Source organism: Balaenoptera physalus (genome assembly GCF_965194825.1).
Source record: "Balaenoptera physalus genome assembly, chromosome: 15".
NCBI lineage: Eukaryota > Metazoa > Chordata > Mammalia > Artiodactyla > Balaenopteridae > Balaenoptera > Balaenoptera physalus.
The window spans coordinates 68,026,807-68,043,639 of record NC_138894.1 but is presented as its reverse complement, the minus strand read 5'-3'; the positions used below and the strand labels follow the sequence as shown (position 1 = coordinate 68,043,639).

Genomic DNA, 16,833 nt, shown 5'->3' with positions numbered 1-16,833 from the left:
AACATCCAATCCTACCTTTACACTGCATTCCTTGGCGAAAGAGGCCTTTCAATAACCGCTTGCAGTACTGACATATCGTGGGACGGGTATAAGAGTGAACAGCAAACGTGTGTGGAACTTTTACCCTGCACATGACCATCTTTTCCATCCAAATCGGGCGACCACTCCAAGACGGAATTCTCTTACTGGGTTCCTGGTGAACATGTGACTAAAACATAAGTAATTTCCATAAGTGTAAGTCGATATTAAAAACAAAGTATTAAGATCAGGGCTTGACCACAAAAGTCATTTATTTCAAACACTAAAGCCAAAAACCTAAAAATGTGCATCTCAGCAGTTTCCTTTGGAAGCTTAGCTTACCAACCCTTGAATGAGAAAAGTGCAGAATTTTTTTGCTATTATTTATGCTAGAAAAAAAAAAGATATTTTCATCCTCACATACATATATTCACTGATTAACTGTTATTTCCAGGCACATATGACATTTTACAAATAAAAAACAGAACTTGAAATGAATTTATAACATGTTCAAATACCTTCAAAAACCTTACCAAGAAATCAATCACAGGAAAATTAAGTATATTCAGAAAATGTTAGTGCTGCTCACGCTGAGTTACTGAATACAACGTGTGAAAACATTCTGAAACAAGCCTTAGTTTTTCTAATTTATTTTAACAAATACTAAAACGAGCATGTGAAAATCTAAGTTTAATTAATGATGATGATACAAACAATGGCAGATACACACTAAAACAACTTTACCCTTAGTAATTATGCTTTAGGAAGTTCCTTAATATTTTAAGTATTTTCCAGTTATTTGGGTTTTTTCTCTTAGGTGAGCAAAAAGGAAAGTTAAAGAAGGTGTTGGTTAAAATTTTTTGTGTAATCTGAGGGATAAATGGATTATTTAACTATGAACCTTTCTATGTATACAAAGGAAATAATCAATTTAAATTATAGGTCAGATGAATATGGTTCATCATATTAATTCAACATTCACTGATTATAACTGGCCAGGCTCTGTATCAGAAATATGAAAATGAATACAGTCTATATTCTCAAGAACAAAATCCAAATACCTAACTACCACCTAGATGTATTACAGATTTTGTTGTAGCTGCTTGCATCTTCACTGCCAGAACTTCCTTCTATAACTAGTAATGTCTCTAACTCAGAGAAACTGAGTCATGGTACACTGATATGTTCAACACTAGAAGCAAAAGAAGCCAGAAAAAACCAAGAAATAGAGAAGTATATAGGAAAAATGAGGGGAGGAGAAAATAAAAGGCTTTTTTGAAAAATGTAGGAAGAAGGAAAAAGAAAAGGACTGACCATTGGAGGAGAGCACTATAAAAATAACACAGATACAGCCTCTGATGGATAGTTTTTCACTAAAGTGTAGCCAGAAATGTTCTAAAGAAAATTATGAAGCAGTTTAAGAAAAGTACAAAAAGATGGGACTTCCCTGGTGGCACAGTGGTTAAGAATCCTCCTGCCAATGCAGGGGACATGGGTTCAAGCCCTGGTCCGGGAAGATCCCACATGCCGCAGAGCAACTAAGCCCGTGCGCCACAACTACTGAGCCTGCGCTCTAGAGCCCGTCAGCCACAACTACTGAAGCCTGCACGCCTAGAGCCTGTGCTCCGCAACAAGAGAAGCCACCGCAATGAGAAGCCTGAGCCCCGCAATGAAGAGTAGCCCCTGCTCGCCGCAACTAGAGAAAGGCCGCACACAGCAACAAAGACCCAACACAGCCAAAAATAAATAAATTAAATAAATAAATTTTTTTTAAAAAAAATGAAAAGTACAAAAAGAATGTTAAAACCCAAACCAAACTTACATGCTTCAGCTGTCTAAGGTGCCCTGCTTTAGTGTGGCCCACCCCTCCTCCATTTACACAACACCTTCAGCAAAAGGAGCACCACAGTGATTCGGTAGAGCTGATAAAGCAGCCAGTGTGAACTAGAAACAGATACTTTAAGCTTTTGCTCATCCCTGGCCCCCTAGTCTAGTGGTGACTCAACACTGTGCTTCTCTTGCTTCTGCTTCTACCACTTAGTTTGTCTCAAGTTTAAAACATATAACGTGGAAAGGCTGATTTAGCCAGTTTTGCCTTTTGTCAGGTCCTGCTGGGATTGGGGTATCAGGGACATGGTACAGAGCATGTTTATAAGGAACTACTCAGGGGACTGTGGTTGTAGAAGCCACCTGATTTTTCATGTCTAGTAGAAGTAGTTATTTATGTTATTATCCCTATTTTACATATGAAAAAACAGGCTCAAAGGGATGAATACTACTAAAGCATTAGTATTAAAATCAAAACTTAGACCTGGCTCTTCTACATAGCAGTCCAGTGATTCTTAACCTTTTCCCAATCCCAGCATACCTGGGCACATACTGCAATCTTACCAGTAACAGTGGTTTACCGTCTATTTAGTGAGGAAGGCAGGAAAGGTACAGCAGACTTAACCAGAATTTGGAGGACAGAGAATGCTGGTAGAATTACCTAGAGCGCTTGGTTAAAATGAGAGCACTCAGATGAGAGTAACTAGAATTGAGTGGAAGTTCTTTTCTTACTTTGTTTTAATGTCTCTCTTTATAAATTACTGCTTAGCTTAAATTCTTATTTCTTTTTTATGTATGGCCAGAAATCTTCTAAAAGTAATTATTTCCACAGTGTGGGCTTAAACTAATTTTGGCTGAAGTGCTGTTCACAAAAACTTCATAACAATATTGCCAACTCTCAATCATATAAAATAATAAAGGCAATAAAAGCATTTAAAGGGGGCAATTCCCCAATTATATATATTTGAGTTTGGAACATTATTCAATGAAAGAAATATCTCCACTTTTAAGTGTACACTTAGGCCCAAGAGTTTCTTTCTACTTTGATTCTGTCCTATCCCCTCAGGAATTTTCCCAAATGGGGAATTCCCTGGTGTCCAGTGGTTAGGACTCTGCGCTTTCACTGCTGAGGGTGCGGGTTTGATCCCCGGTCGTGAACTAAGATCCCACAAGCTGTGCGGCACGGCCAAAAAAAAAAACAAAAAAAACAAAAAAACTTCCCAAATGCATTGCAATGAACATTGATCTCTCTCATATCCAAATAGCCATCACTCAATTCTGGTTTCTCTAATCTCAGTGGTTCCATTTTAACCACATTCAATGAACAGTCTATCTTCTTCTGCCTCTCCATCTCTTTACTTGATTCCCTTTAGACTGACTTCAGAAACTAACAGAAGCTGCTTTCTTACGTGTAAACGATGACAACCCCAGAGTCAGATTCAAAGGCTTCTATTCCAACTGGTCTTCTCTCATCTAGTAGTCAATGAAGTTTAATATCTTGACTCCTTAGAAACTTTTCTTCCTCGTGCCTTAGGTACGAAACCAGGATAACAGCTATACCTTCCAGGACGGGGGTGAGGATTACACAGAAAAGCTAAGTGAAGCAGCCAGCGTGAAGACTGGCACCTGAGAAGTTATGAGGCTCTTGCTGTGCAGCCACTTAGAGTTAGTTCTTCTCTAAACTTGGTTCAGATTGCTCCCATCTCCGCACTGCTATCTCCTTCACTCCTTTAGAGTATACTCTTTTACCACTCTTTCTTCCCTCTGATTTTCCTCCATGAGCTCTCAGCTCTTCTCTTACTGTAACCTTATTCATAATTTTGAGACTGCATGCTTGGACTGACAAATGTAACCCTGAGACATTCCTGTCTACAATTTCGTTTTTATTTGTTTGTTTGTTTGTTTGTTTGTTTATGGCTGTGTTGGGTCTTCATTTCTGTGCGAGGGCTTTCTCTAGTTGTGGCAAGTGGGGGCCACTCTTCATCGCGGTGCGCGGGCCTCTCACTATGGCGGCCTCTGTTGTTGTGGAGCACAGGCTCCAGATGCGCAGGGTCAGTAATTGTGGCTCACGGGCCCAGCTGCTCCGCAGCATGTGGGATCTTCCCAGACCAGGGCTCGAACCCGTGTCCCCTGCATTGGCAGGCAGATTCCCACCAGGGAAGCCCTACAATTTCTACTTGTTCTAAAATACTCTGCACAATCTAACCAATTCAAACACGTCACTCTACTTCTCATATTTCCCTAAGGAAGTTTCATCTTTGGGATAAAATATAAATGAGTGAATAACACATTATTAATCTGCTCTGTCCTGCCATTCCCTAACCTCGCAATACTCAGTGGTACGGCTGACACACCAATATCATTTGTGGGGTTCTCAAAACAACATGCGTTCATCCTACAGTTCCCAATCTTAGCTACGTTTCCTGTGCACTTTGTGTATAAAATGTATTAACTTTTCTATTACCAATCTTTCCCCAAGCTTTTGTATGTGTTTATAATAACTCTTTGCTCTCAGTTCCTAATGCTACAGCATTCTTCTTCTACTTTAAAAATCTCATAGTAGGGCTATGCAATATGGAAATATGGGATTTTTGTGAAAGAATTTCAGAAGCTTTTACTCCAGTGCCTCAGTTTAGCAAAATCTTGTGACGAGGGTGTCAAGACAACAGCCCAAAGACTTGATTTTGCCATTAATATACAGAAGACCAAAAGGGTTATAGAAATAACTAAATGTTAAGACTGTAATCTATAGATGGAAGTCACTTTAAGTAGTACCAAATGAATAGGTGGTTATTTCTTTCTTCCCTGATCTACTACACTTACCCTTGAGGGGTACAAGATATGAGGAAAAGTCATTGATTTACAAATAATCAGATCTGGGCTGAATTCTAATATTGCTTACTAATTTGCTGTGACTTCAGTCAGGTCACTTGACTGTTCTGAGTCCCAGCAGTCTCATGGTATAGAGATCTACTAATATACCTCACTGGAATATTAAGGATCAGTGATCAGTGGTGTCACTCAAACACTCATTCATTTATGAGTGAGTACCCACTAAAGTACAAGGTATGGTGCTGGGCATGGTGGGGCAAACAAAGACATGAGTATTGCCCTCTTTAAATAGATCATAAACTCCAAACACTATGATATTAAGGTAGAATGCTATGCACACCATTAGGGAGGTTTGAAAAGTGCTATGTCATTCAGAAAAGTAACTTCTAGGTAAAGGGGAATCAGGTAAGGTAGCTGCTGAGCTAGGTCTGGAAAAAGCATGTAGGATAGATACCAAGAAGAGCAAATGTAGGGGGGAAAGGGTATGTTCAGGGAATGATGAATAGTACAGACTGTCGGAAACATAGAATATATAAAGGTGTCCTAGTGGGGAGTGATCTAATCAGAGTTGTTGTATATTAAGCTGTAGTGAAGTGTGGAGACCAGGAGTCGGGATACTGGTTAGGGGCTTGATCTTGTGGTCCAAGTGATAAAGTATACAAAATGCAATTCATGACTATTGGTAAGCCCTGTCTACAGTAATACATTTTAAGTTTCTTAAGTATAGGAATGTTACTATTTTTTAGTATACAACTTATGTTTTACGATGATGTTATATATCCTGCAGAAACATAAGGAGTAAGTAGTAAAATGCCCTCTATTACCTTAGAATACATACCTCTTCAGTGGGAAGGGCTACATATTCATTCTGCAGGGGTCTTGGAACTGAGAGGCCAGGTCCTGGCAGGGATACATTTGACAGACGTCTCTTTCTTACACCACTACAGTTATTTGGAATCTTGAAGGCACATCGTTTATGGTAATTTAATCCACAGCCTAAATATATTTTAAAAGGTTAAAAAAAATTTTTTTAAACTTTACTGTATAAGTGTGTACATAAAAAAGTAGGTGCTTCTTTTATTTATTTTCTCTGGCAGCAATAGTTATCCTAATGAAGAACCCAGATGACAAACTAAGAAAAATAGGACACGTGTAGAAAGGTTATTTAGAAAGGTTAAGTTGGCTAAAGCAGTAGTTTCTTCAGGTGTGCTCCCCAAGGCAGCACCTGAGCATCTGTTAGAAATCTAAATTACTGGGCTCCACCACAGACCTACTGAATCAAAAACTTTGGGGATGGGGCCTAGCAAAGTACGTTTCAACAAGTCCTCAAGGTGGTTCTGATAAACGATAAAGTTTGAGAACCTCTGGCTTAAAGAACTTCAGCAAACTGTGGACTGTGTACCAAATTCCTCCTATGACATGTGAAAATTATATTAAATTCAAATTCCAGTGTTCATAAATAATTTTATTGGAACACAGCATGCTCATTTGTTTACAACCTGTCTATGGCTATTTTCATGCTATCAATACAACAGCAAAGTTAAGTCATTGTAAAGAGACCACATGGCCAGCAAAATTTAAAATATGTACTCTCTGGCCCTTCACAGAAAAAATTTATTGACTAATCAGAAATGTGCACCTGCATCCCACCCCCTGGTAACTCTAATACGGAATAACCATACCTCTCCAATTCTAAACCTGGGGTACTACCTAGTCACTGACCAATGATCTTGTTTTTTCATTGATGAGTACTGAACGCAAATGTGAAATCCTATTTCAAATGAAACAAAAATTTAGAACACATACCTTCACATTTCAGTCCCTGACGTACCAATCCCCAGAGCATCTCACCACAGTAATCACAAAAAGTAGGAGCTTTGTAAGAATGTACATAGAGAGTATGTGGACGAATCTGAAAGTCTTCTACTGTGGCCAAAGCTTTTAAAAAAGAAAAATATTCAAATAAACCCTGTACTTGTAATTGTGATGAGATTAAGAATATTGACCGTATTTATTTGTCAAAGTACACAGAATCTTTTTTTTCTGAAAGTTTCATTTGACCATAAAAATAAATTATTTTCAGCAGCTAATATTGTGGTTTTCAAACTCTACTTTAGGAACTTCACCAACTTCAAATAATTTGAGCTCCAAAAGTAGGTCTACAGGTAGGTATTTTGACCTCCAAAAGCATTTTCTCAGAGTGATAAGATTGCAAATAATTGTCAGATTTATTTTAGCTAGTTAAAAACTATTTAACTTATAATGTACTGGGAAATAGAACACTAAAGTTAAAAAAAAATTGCGGAACTTAACATTAAGTTATAGCAATGGTTCTGTGGGAAACACACTCAGTTCTAATTTAGGATCCCAGGATACACTCTGTGTGTTCTCCAGAGTCCTAGTGGTTAGGATACTCTTCTCCCCTTTGTGGGCAAGTCAACAGCAGCAGACGCATCCACCATCAGACATCCTCTCAACACCACCTGCCAGTCATTAGTGGATATCCCCGCGGCCTGATGTAGGGTCCAGGGCAAGGGAGGAATAGATGTGAGCATGACCTCTAGGGAGGACCGGGAGTGAAGCCCCTCTGGAGTGAAAAGAAAGACAAGGATTGCGATGTGTATAGAATTTGGGGTTGTGGTAGAGAAGATGAATGGGAAGGATTAGAGACTAATAGGGAAAGGTGATGGTCAGAGAGGATCTCAAGAACAGGCTGCAAAGATGAATTTGGGAAGAGGAAAAAAAATGGTGGCAGGGCTCTGGACTCTTGACTGGCTTTCCTTCCTTTCTTTCTCTTCCATTTCTTTCCTTTCCTCCCTCCCCTTCTCCTCTCTTCCTCCCTCTTTCCTTTGCTGCCAAATAAGAAGTTTTGCAGGCCTACTATATACATTCTTTGTTCCTTTACACTTCTCATTAACAATCCTGCCCACTTGTTGGATGAGATAATAGCAGGAGCTAAAGAACAATGGATGGCAAGAATGGGTGAGAGAGGAAAGGAGAGAATAAGAAAATGTCCACAGAGAACAAAAAAAGAAAGAGCATTATTTAAGTCATGGAATCAACCAGTACTGCAGTTTCCTCTTCCACATCTTCATTATTTCTCCTTTTTTTTCTCATTTTCTTTTCTGAACCCTAATTCTCTTCTGTGCTCTTCACAGAAATGGGGAAAGGGACCAGAATTTCAGTGCAATTGTTTTATTTCTTTGACTCAAAAGATGAACACATTCCTCTTCTGGTTCAATTGATAATTCCCTTAGCTTAGTAACACTCAAGTAATTCAGGGCTTATTTTCCTACTTCCTCATCTGTGATATAACCTTCCTGAAAGTAAAAATCACATAGTAACCATTATTATAGATGAAAGAAGTAAGCAACTGTAGTACAAAGTATAATTGAACACAGCATTTAGTTAAATGCAAAAAATAAGGCTCGTTGAAAAGAAAGGCAACAAAATAAACGATTGACTTACCTGAAAGAACAACTTCTACTAGGTCTCCTTCATGTATTTCATCTGCTGAGGTAATCAGCTGCAAAATATTTTCTGAGTTCATGTCATGGCGAAAGAGAAGAATTTTGTCATACATGCCAAAGAATCCACACTCTGGAAACTGCAGGAAAATAGTCCTATATCAGTATACCGACAGCTTTCTATTTTTATAAGTAAATGTCTCAACCTTATAAAATAATTTTAAATGTAGTTTTTAGCCTAACACTATTTGCTAACAATTCTATTAATATCCAAAAAGATCAAGCATGTGCTCAAGCATCCTGGTTAATTTGCAAGTTCAAAAATATAAAAGTCAGCAATATAAATAATCATTGATTATCTTAAAACATGTGTCTCTTAGAAGTACAGAATTTCTTTATTCAGTTACTGATGGAGAATACAATCTTGAACTTAGTGCTTCTCTTACAAAGCCTGAAAGATAAGCAGTCTTTCCTGTCCTCTAGAACTGAGCTTCCCATACGGTTAGCTACCAGCCACATGCAGTTATTTAATTTTAATTAAAGTTAAATAAAATTAAAAGTTTATTTCCTCAGTCACTCTAGCCACATTCCATGTGCTCAATCACCACCTTAGCTACTGGCTACCATTTTGGACAGTGGAGATATAGAACACTTCCATCATCACAGTAAATTCTATTGAATAGTGCTGGTAGAAGATCAGTAATTCCCAAACTACAGTCACAGGAATACCAATTCCTACATTTCTGCCAAATGGACCTATAGTTCCTAGCATTTATCTAATATTTTCTTTAATATACTCACTGTAATTACAAATACATGATTCTTTATGGTAGCTTTCTTTTCAAAAAATCTTTGCCCAGAGCAGGAGACTTACAGATCTGTTGATATACGCCCTATGTGTAAATATTTCAAGGCTTCTACATTTTGTGACTACATTACTGAGACACTTTGGGGATTAGTATACCAAGGACTAAAATATAAAGGTGTGAGTCTAAAATGTTTTATAGTTAATAAAGTTGTTTAAGAGACAACTTTAAGTACTTGCCTTACAAAATAACTTTAATTTTTAAAACAATTTTTAAGAAGACCACTTTCTAAACTATCAGTACCTTGCGAAATGCTGCTCCAGATAGTTCTAATTTCTTTAGTTGATTTCAAAACTGTATTCTCTCACTGATTTATTTTGACTCCTCACAGAATATCCTTTAACGAACTATACAGTACGTCACTGTCCTCTACTGAATGGCCTGATATATATCTGTCACACTAAACTGTAAACGCATTTTTGCAGGGATGTTGCTGAGGATGGTTCACCTACTTCATATAGTAGCCCTTCTTTGTGAGGACCCATAAAAGAAATTTCTCTGGTTGGTTTTATAATATGAACAATTTGATCATGTAACTAATCATGTCTTCTTGTTTACTTTGCCCACTGCAAAAGGCCAAGCCTAATTTGTAGCCTAATTCTAACATCAGTCTAGGATCTTATGGCATATGTTTTAGGTGCAGATACCAACCTAGCTTCATCTTATTTTGTGACCTTAATTTTCCCATTAAAAATTCTTACATGTATCTCTAAAAAAGTCTCAATTTTTTGGGAAAAAGTTGAATTTTTAAGAATTGAAAACAATGACTTAATTAGAAATTTTAAAGTTTATTTGCATTTTTAAAAACCTACTGAGTAAGTAATGAAAAAGTGCAGAAATAGTTAGAATTTTTATAATGCTCATTCTCTTTTCAATTATTTGAGTTACCAATATTTATAAAACCTCATAATATGCTTTAAACGTATCTCTAACAGCTTAAAAATTTTCCATTGAAAAGAGTAAAAATATAGAATCAAAAATTATTTTCATTAAATTTTAATTTAAAATTGAAATGTTATTAAATTTGATTTAGTTATTATTAAATTAGAAAACATCTAATGGGGAGTAAAACATCCCCATAACTTAGCTGCAATAATTCTTAAGGATTAATAAAAAGGATTTCACAACCCATCCTTATAAAATCTCTAACAAAATATTTGTATGAATAAAACTCATTTAAAAAATTCACTTTTTAAAAAATTCACATCCTCTAAGTGTAAGGCCCTATGGTTTGTAAAGGTAAGACAGTCAGTCTTTGCCTTCCAGGGGCTTACAATCTAGTAGAAAGAGAAATAAAACAAATATATAACATGATAAGAGAAATGCCAAGAATGAAAAATAAAATTCTAGAAGAGGGAATAAAAACTTTAACTGGGAATGTAGACAATCACTTCAACAGTGATATTTGAGCAGAATCATAAAAAGAGAAGCAAGGTTTCCACGGGCAGAAAGTGAAAGTGAAAGGGTCATCATTGAGAAAGTACAAGGTAAACGAGAGAAGGTAAGTCAGTGGACCCTACGATTGGAGAATGAAGGGCGTGGGTAGAAAGAAGGCAAAAAAGTACACAGGAGCCCAACAGGGACCATACAAACAGAGAAGCTTGGAATCAACAGAGCTGGGTTCAAGCTTTGCAACCTACCAACTACAGCACCTTACATAAGCTGCTTAACCTCTCAACGATCAACAGGAATATTAACTTTAAATGGTCCTTATCAAAATTAAATTACTTGATGTTTATAAAAAACTCAGCACTATGATCAATAAACACTAGTGGTTTATATTATTCTATATCCAAAGGGGGAGAGACAAGGGGTTCCAGAGCAAGGCAGTAACATGATCAAATCTGTATTTTAAAGGGATAATGCTGACAGCACTGTGTAGCAGGAACTGGAACAAGAAGAGACAGAGCAAGCTCCTAAATAGAAGGCAGAAGCTATCGGCCAGGAAAGAGGTATCAGGGTCTGGATTTTACAGTAAGAAGATGGAAAGCAAGACAACAAGGAACACTTCCCTCTAGAAACTACCTCTGGTAAATTGTATGGATCGCTTATACTGTTTTGACCAAACTAAAAGTCCCCATAACTAAATAACTAAATAAACATATCAATGAGAGAGGAAAAATATTAAAATAAAAAATTTATGTCTTAGAAAAATTACATATAAAATAATCTTGATAAACACATGACCCAATGAAGTCATATTAGCATTATTAAGAGACTAAAGAGCAAACAAAAAGAATTATAGGGAGTATTAAGAATATTTATTTAAAATAAGCATTTGTGTACCAAGCTGGAAAGTCTTCAGTGATGACAAGGAATAAAGTAACTTTCTAGCAAATGGTTACACACTATATTCATCTATATAATTGAGAAATTACAGAATTCCAAGGGGGAGCAAATGTAATAACTAGCCTGTGAAAAAGAGATTTCTGCTATTCACAATTATGATCTACAGGTGTGTTTAGCAGGATATTTAGGAATTCTCTGAAAACAAGGGTCCCCACAAAATGAAGTAAAAGAAAATGTGGCCTGAAGAAAAGCCAGAGAGAATATTAAATATTGTCACTGAACATCAGGAAACACTGTGGCCAACCTTTAAAAATACTATGAATCTTGAGGCATGAGTATATTAAACATTTAAAAAGAAGAAAACAAGGAAATAAAACATAAACACACACTTTAAAAAACCTAAACAATTGTACTGAGGAAAAACCCCACAAAAAAACAAAAAATAAAACCCTGTTAATGGGCTTCCCTGGTGGTACAGCGGTTGAGAATCCGCCTGCCAATGCAGGGGACACGGGTTCGAGCCCTGGTCTGGGAAGATCCCACATGCCGCGGAGCAACTGGGCCCGTGAGCCACAACTACTGAGCCTGCGCGTCTGGAGCCTGTGCTCCGCAACAAGAGAGGCCGCGACAGTGAGAGGCCCGCGCACCGCAATGAAGAGTGGGCCCCGCTCATCGCAACTACAGAAAGCCCTTGCACACAAACGAAGGCCCAACACACCCCAAAATAAATAAATAAATAAATAAATTTATTTAAAAAAAAAAAAAAACCCTGTTAATAATTATTTGAATATATAGGGATTGACTGTTCATGATTTTTAAAAATTCAGAAATTGGTTTTCAAGCAAGAGAACCATTTCCTAAGACGATGTCTCACCTTTGGTCACACACTGGAATCATCTATGGAGCTTAAAATCACATCTGGTATTTTCACCCCAAGCATGGTAAAGCCATAGACATCTTTGCAGCAAGCATTTTTGCCACATAACTAATTGGCCATAAGGCAATTTTGCCATCAAAGATAAAATAACTGGTTGACAGTTTGGTTTCAAAGTGTATTAGCATTTCTTTCTTTTTTTTTTTTTTAACACCTTTATTGGAGTATAATTGCTTTACAATGGTGTGTTAGTTTCTGCTTTATAACAAAGTGAATCAGTTATATATATACATATGTTCCCATATGTCTTCCCTCTTGCATCTCCCTCCCTCCTACCCTCCCTATCCCACCCCTCTAGGTGGTCACAAAGCACCGAGCTGATCTCCCTGTACTATGCTGATCTCCCTGTGCTATGCAGCTGCTTCCCACTAGCTATCTATTTTACGTTTGGTAGTGTATATATGTCCATGCCACTCTCTCACTTTGTCACAGCTTACCCTTCCCCCAGCCCCCATATCCTCAAGTCCATTCTCTAGTAGGTCTGTGTCTTTCTTCCCATCTTGCCCCTAGGTTCTTCATGACCTTTTTTTTTTTCCCTTAGATTCCATATATATGTGTTAGCATACAGTATTTGTTTTTCTCTTTCTGACTTACTTCACTCTGTATGACAGACTAGCATTTCTTCTAGTTAGCAACACTGATTGCTTTATTGAGCTGACGAATGAGGATGATTTGCCCCAAGAGTTGGTTTCTTATTTTAAAATACACTACACATTGGAGGAGAAAGAGGCCGAGGGCCTTAAAGGTGCAGAGTTGATCCCACATTTCTCATACAATTTTGCAATGTCTACCAACAGACATGTGATACAAACAACAATGTAGAAGGCTTTCACAACACAATACAAAGCTCAGTTACAAATATGTATCCTAGTATTTGGAAACTGATACCTCTCTTAACGAAGGAAGAAATTTTAATGAAAAAGTGCAATGCTGAACGAGAAGAGGAATGAATAAGCAAAAAATTGTGTACGGTAGAACAATGTGTGCACTAGGAGTGCTGACCCCTATGCAATCAAAAATCCATGTATAACTTGACAGTTGGCCTCTGTTCTGCAGTTCCGCACCCAGATTCAACTGACCACAATCATGTAGTACTGTAGTATGTATGAACAAAAGACTTGAATGTTTGTGACAAAAATGAGTGCAGCAAAGATGCTTAGGGAAAGTATCTGGAATGCTTAAAACAAAAGATGCTAAGGCTCTCTTCCCAGGTTTATGGTTAAGCTCTGGGGAACAGGACACAGACATCTGAATTTTAAATTTACTTTTATATTATTCAGTGTATTTATTATATATACGCTTTTAAAAAAATAGACTTTTAATAGTTTGAGTTATAGAAAAATTGAGACAATAGTACAGTGAGTTTCCATATACTCCATACCCAATTTCCCCTATTATTAACATTTTCACTATGGTACATTTGTTATACTTAATGAACTAATACTGATACATTATCATTAACTGAAGTCCTTATTTTTTACCCAATGTCTTCTTCTTGTCCCAGGATCCCATTTAGGATACCATATTTCCTTTAATTGTTGTATCTTCTTAGGCCCCTTTTGGCCGTGACAGTTTCTCTGACTATGCAGGGTTTTGAGGACCCTGACTGTTTTGAGGAGTCCTGCTGTTCAGGTGTTTTGTCAGATGCCTCATTATTGGAATTTTTCTCATGTTTTTCTCATTATTAGACTGGAGTTACGGGTTTGGGGGAAGAAGACCTCAGAGGTAAGGTGCCATTCTCATCATATCACCATATCAAGCATACTTACCATCAGCATCATTTATAACCGTTGATGTAGACCTTGATGATCTGGCTGAGGTCATGTTTGTCAGGTTTCTCCACTGGAAAGCTACTTCCCCCTCCCACCAATACCATACTCTTTAGAAGGAAGTCACTATGCACATCCCACACTTAAGAAATGACAATTTATGTTCCCTGTCCTTCAAGGCAGAGTATCTATATAAATTATTTGGAATTCTTCTGTATAGGAGATTTTTCTATTTCTTACCATTTATTTATTCATCCAAATGTATTTCATATCTATATCTAGATATAGATATATATCTCAGTATGGACTCATGGATAATTATTTTATACTTTGGGATATAATATATATTCTTTTAGAATATAATTTTATTTATTTTTTAGTAGGCAATTTATTCACATGGTTCAAAATTTTAAAAGTACAAGAGTAGAGGGACTTCCCTGGTGCCACATGGTTAAGAACCCGCCTGCTAAAGCAGGGAACATGGGTTTGATCCCTGGTCCGGGAAGATCCAACATACCACAGAGCAACTAAGCCCATGCGCCACAACTACTGAGCCTGCGCTCTAGAGCCCGCAAGCCACAACTACTGAAGCCCGCACACCTAGAGACCATGTTCTCTAACAAGAGAAGCCACAGCAATGAGAAGCCCACATACCACAATGAAGAGTAGCCCCCGCTCGCCGCCAACTAGAGAAAGCCTGCATGCAGCAACAAAGACCCAACACAGCCAAAAATAAATAAATAAATTTATTAAAAAAAAAAAAAAAGTACAAGAGTAGAGTTCAAAATCTATGCCCTATTTTCCCAGTGATCTCTGACATAGTCAACAATATCGCCAGTTTTCTCAGTATCCTTCTGAATGTATTTTATACCTAGATAGTAGACATGGACATATCTTTTCCTCATTTTACACAAATGGTGGCATACTATAAACAGTGTTGTGTCTTGTTTTCTTTTCCACTTAGCAATATATTTTAGAGATCATTCCATAACAATATACAAAGAACGTTTTTATTCTTTTTTTTTTTTTTTTTGACAGCTGCATAGTTTTATTTTACCAGTTCCCTACTGATGGGATATGGGTTGAGGAGTAAAACTAAAGCCAAACAATCTTGAATTCAAATCCTGATCCATTTCACTTACTAACTATACAACCTTGGTTTATTTAACTTCAGTTTCTCCATTTGTAAAATAGTACCTACTTTGTAAGGTTGTCATGAAAATTAAATAAGTGAATATATGTAAACAGCTTAGAACTCCTGATATGTTCTGAGTGCCACATGAATTGAAGCTACTATTTTGAATCTTGTTATTACAAACAATACCCAGTGTATAATCTTATATACACACTTTTTTCCATCTTTTGAGTATATGAGTAGGATATTTCTTAGAAGCAGATTTGCTAGGTTAAAGAACATGCACATTTGACATTTTTAGACATTGCCAAAATGGTCTTTACAGAGGCTGTATACCAATTTATACCTCCAAAAGTAACATATTAAGAATCCATGTTTTTTTCTTGATTCTCTTTGTGGTTGTTCACTGTCCTTTGTCTCAAGGCATTTTTTAATTTCCTCTTTGATTTCATCGTTGACCCATTGGTTTTTTAGTAGCATGTTGTTTAGTCTACATGTAATCGTTGAAATGGAGACTAAACAACATGCTACTAAAAAACCAATGGATCAACGATGAAATCAAAGAGGAAATTAAAAAAATACTTCAAGAAAAACGACAATGAAAACACAACCATATAATATCTATGGGATGCAGCAAAAGCAGAGGGAAGTTCATACCGATACAGGCCTTCCTCAAAGAACAAGAAAAATCCCAATTAAACAACCTAAACTCCCACATAAAAGAATTAGAAAAAGAAGAACAAAGAAAACCTAAGGTCAGCAGAAGGAAGTAATAAAGATCAGAGAGGAAATAAATAAAATAGAGATTAAAACTAAACTATAGAGAAATCAATAAAACCAAGAGCTAGTTTTTTGAAAGGATAACAAAACTGACAAACCTCTGGCCAAGCTCACCAAGAAGAGAGGACCCAAATAAGCAAAATAAGAAATGAAAGAGGAGAAATAACAACCAATACCCCAGAAATACAAAATACCATAAGAAAATATTATGAACACTTATAGGCCACAAAAATGGACAACCTATAAGTAACAGACAAGTTTCTAGAATCATACAGCCTGCCAAAACTGAATCAAGAAGAAACAGATAATTTGAACAAACTGATCACTAGAAGTGAAATGGAATCTATAATTTAAAAAACTCCCTGCAAACAAAAGTCCAGGACCAGATGGCTTCACTGGGGAATTCTACTAAACATACAAAGAAGAACTTATACCAATCCTTCTCAAACTCTTCCAAAAGACTGAAGAGGAGGGAACACTCCCAAAGTCATTCTATGAAGCCATCATCACCCTGATACCAAAACCAGACAAAGACACTACCAAAAAAGAAAATTACAGGCCAATATCTTTGATGAACATAGATGCAAAAATCCTCAACAAAATATTAGCAAACCGAATCCAACAACACAGAAAAAGGATCATACACCATGATCAAGCTGGATTCATTCCAGGGTCACAAGGATGCTTCAAATCTATCAATGTGATACACCACATCACCAAAGAAGAGACAAAAACCACATGATCATGTCAATAAATGCAGAAAAAGCATTTGATAAAATTCCACATACATTTATGACAAAACTCTTGCCAAAGTGGGTACAGAGGGAACATATCTCAACAAAATACAAGCCATTTTTGACAAACTCACAGCCAACATAATACTAAATGATGAAAAGCTGACAGCCTTCTCACTAAA

General features: G+C 36.9%; 1 protein-coding gene and 1 long non-coding RNA gene across 5 annotated transcripts in view; one reads left to right on the top strand and one right to left on the bottom strand.

Annotated features, from left to right (window-relative positions):
- PRKD3 (protein kinase D3) overlaps window positions 1-16,833 on the bottom strand; it is an 83,570-nt gene that overhangs the window by 31,414 nt on the left and 35,323 nt on the right. For 3 of the 4 annotated variants that reach the window (XM_082427702.1, XM_082427705.1, XM_082427703.1), the window contains exons 3-6: window positions 8,146-8,284; window positions 6,484-6,615; window positions 5,516-5,673; window positions 16-208 (exon numbers count right to left, since the gene is read on the bottom strand). In XM_082427702.1, coding sequence (XP_082283828.1) covers window positions 16-208; window positions 5,516-5,673; window positions 6,484-6,615; window positions 8,146-8,284 — 622 coding nt within the window. The remainder of the gene's footprint in view (window positions 1-15; window positions 209-5,515; window positions 5,674-6,483; window positions 6,616-8,145; window positions 8,285-16,833) is intronic. The other variant, XM_082427704.1, reaches the window with a different exon arrangement.
- LOC309644300 overlaps window positions 8,293-16,833 on the top strand; it is a 33,819-nt gene continuing 25,278 nt past the window's right edge. Inside the window, exon 1 of the long non-coding RNA XR_014254363.1 lies at window positions 8,293-12,070. This is a non-coding gene — a long non-coding RNA (uncharacterized lncRNA). The remainder of the gene's footprint in view (window positions 12,071-16,833) is intronic.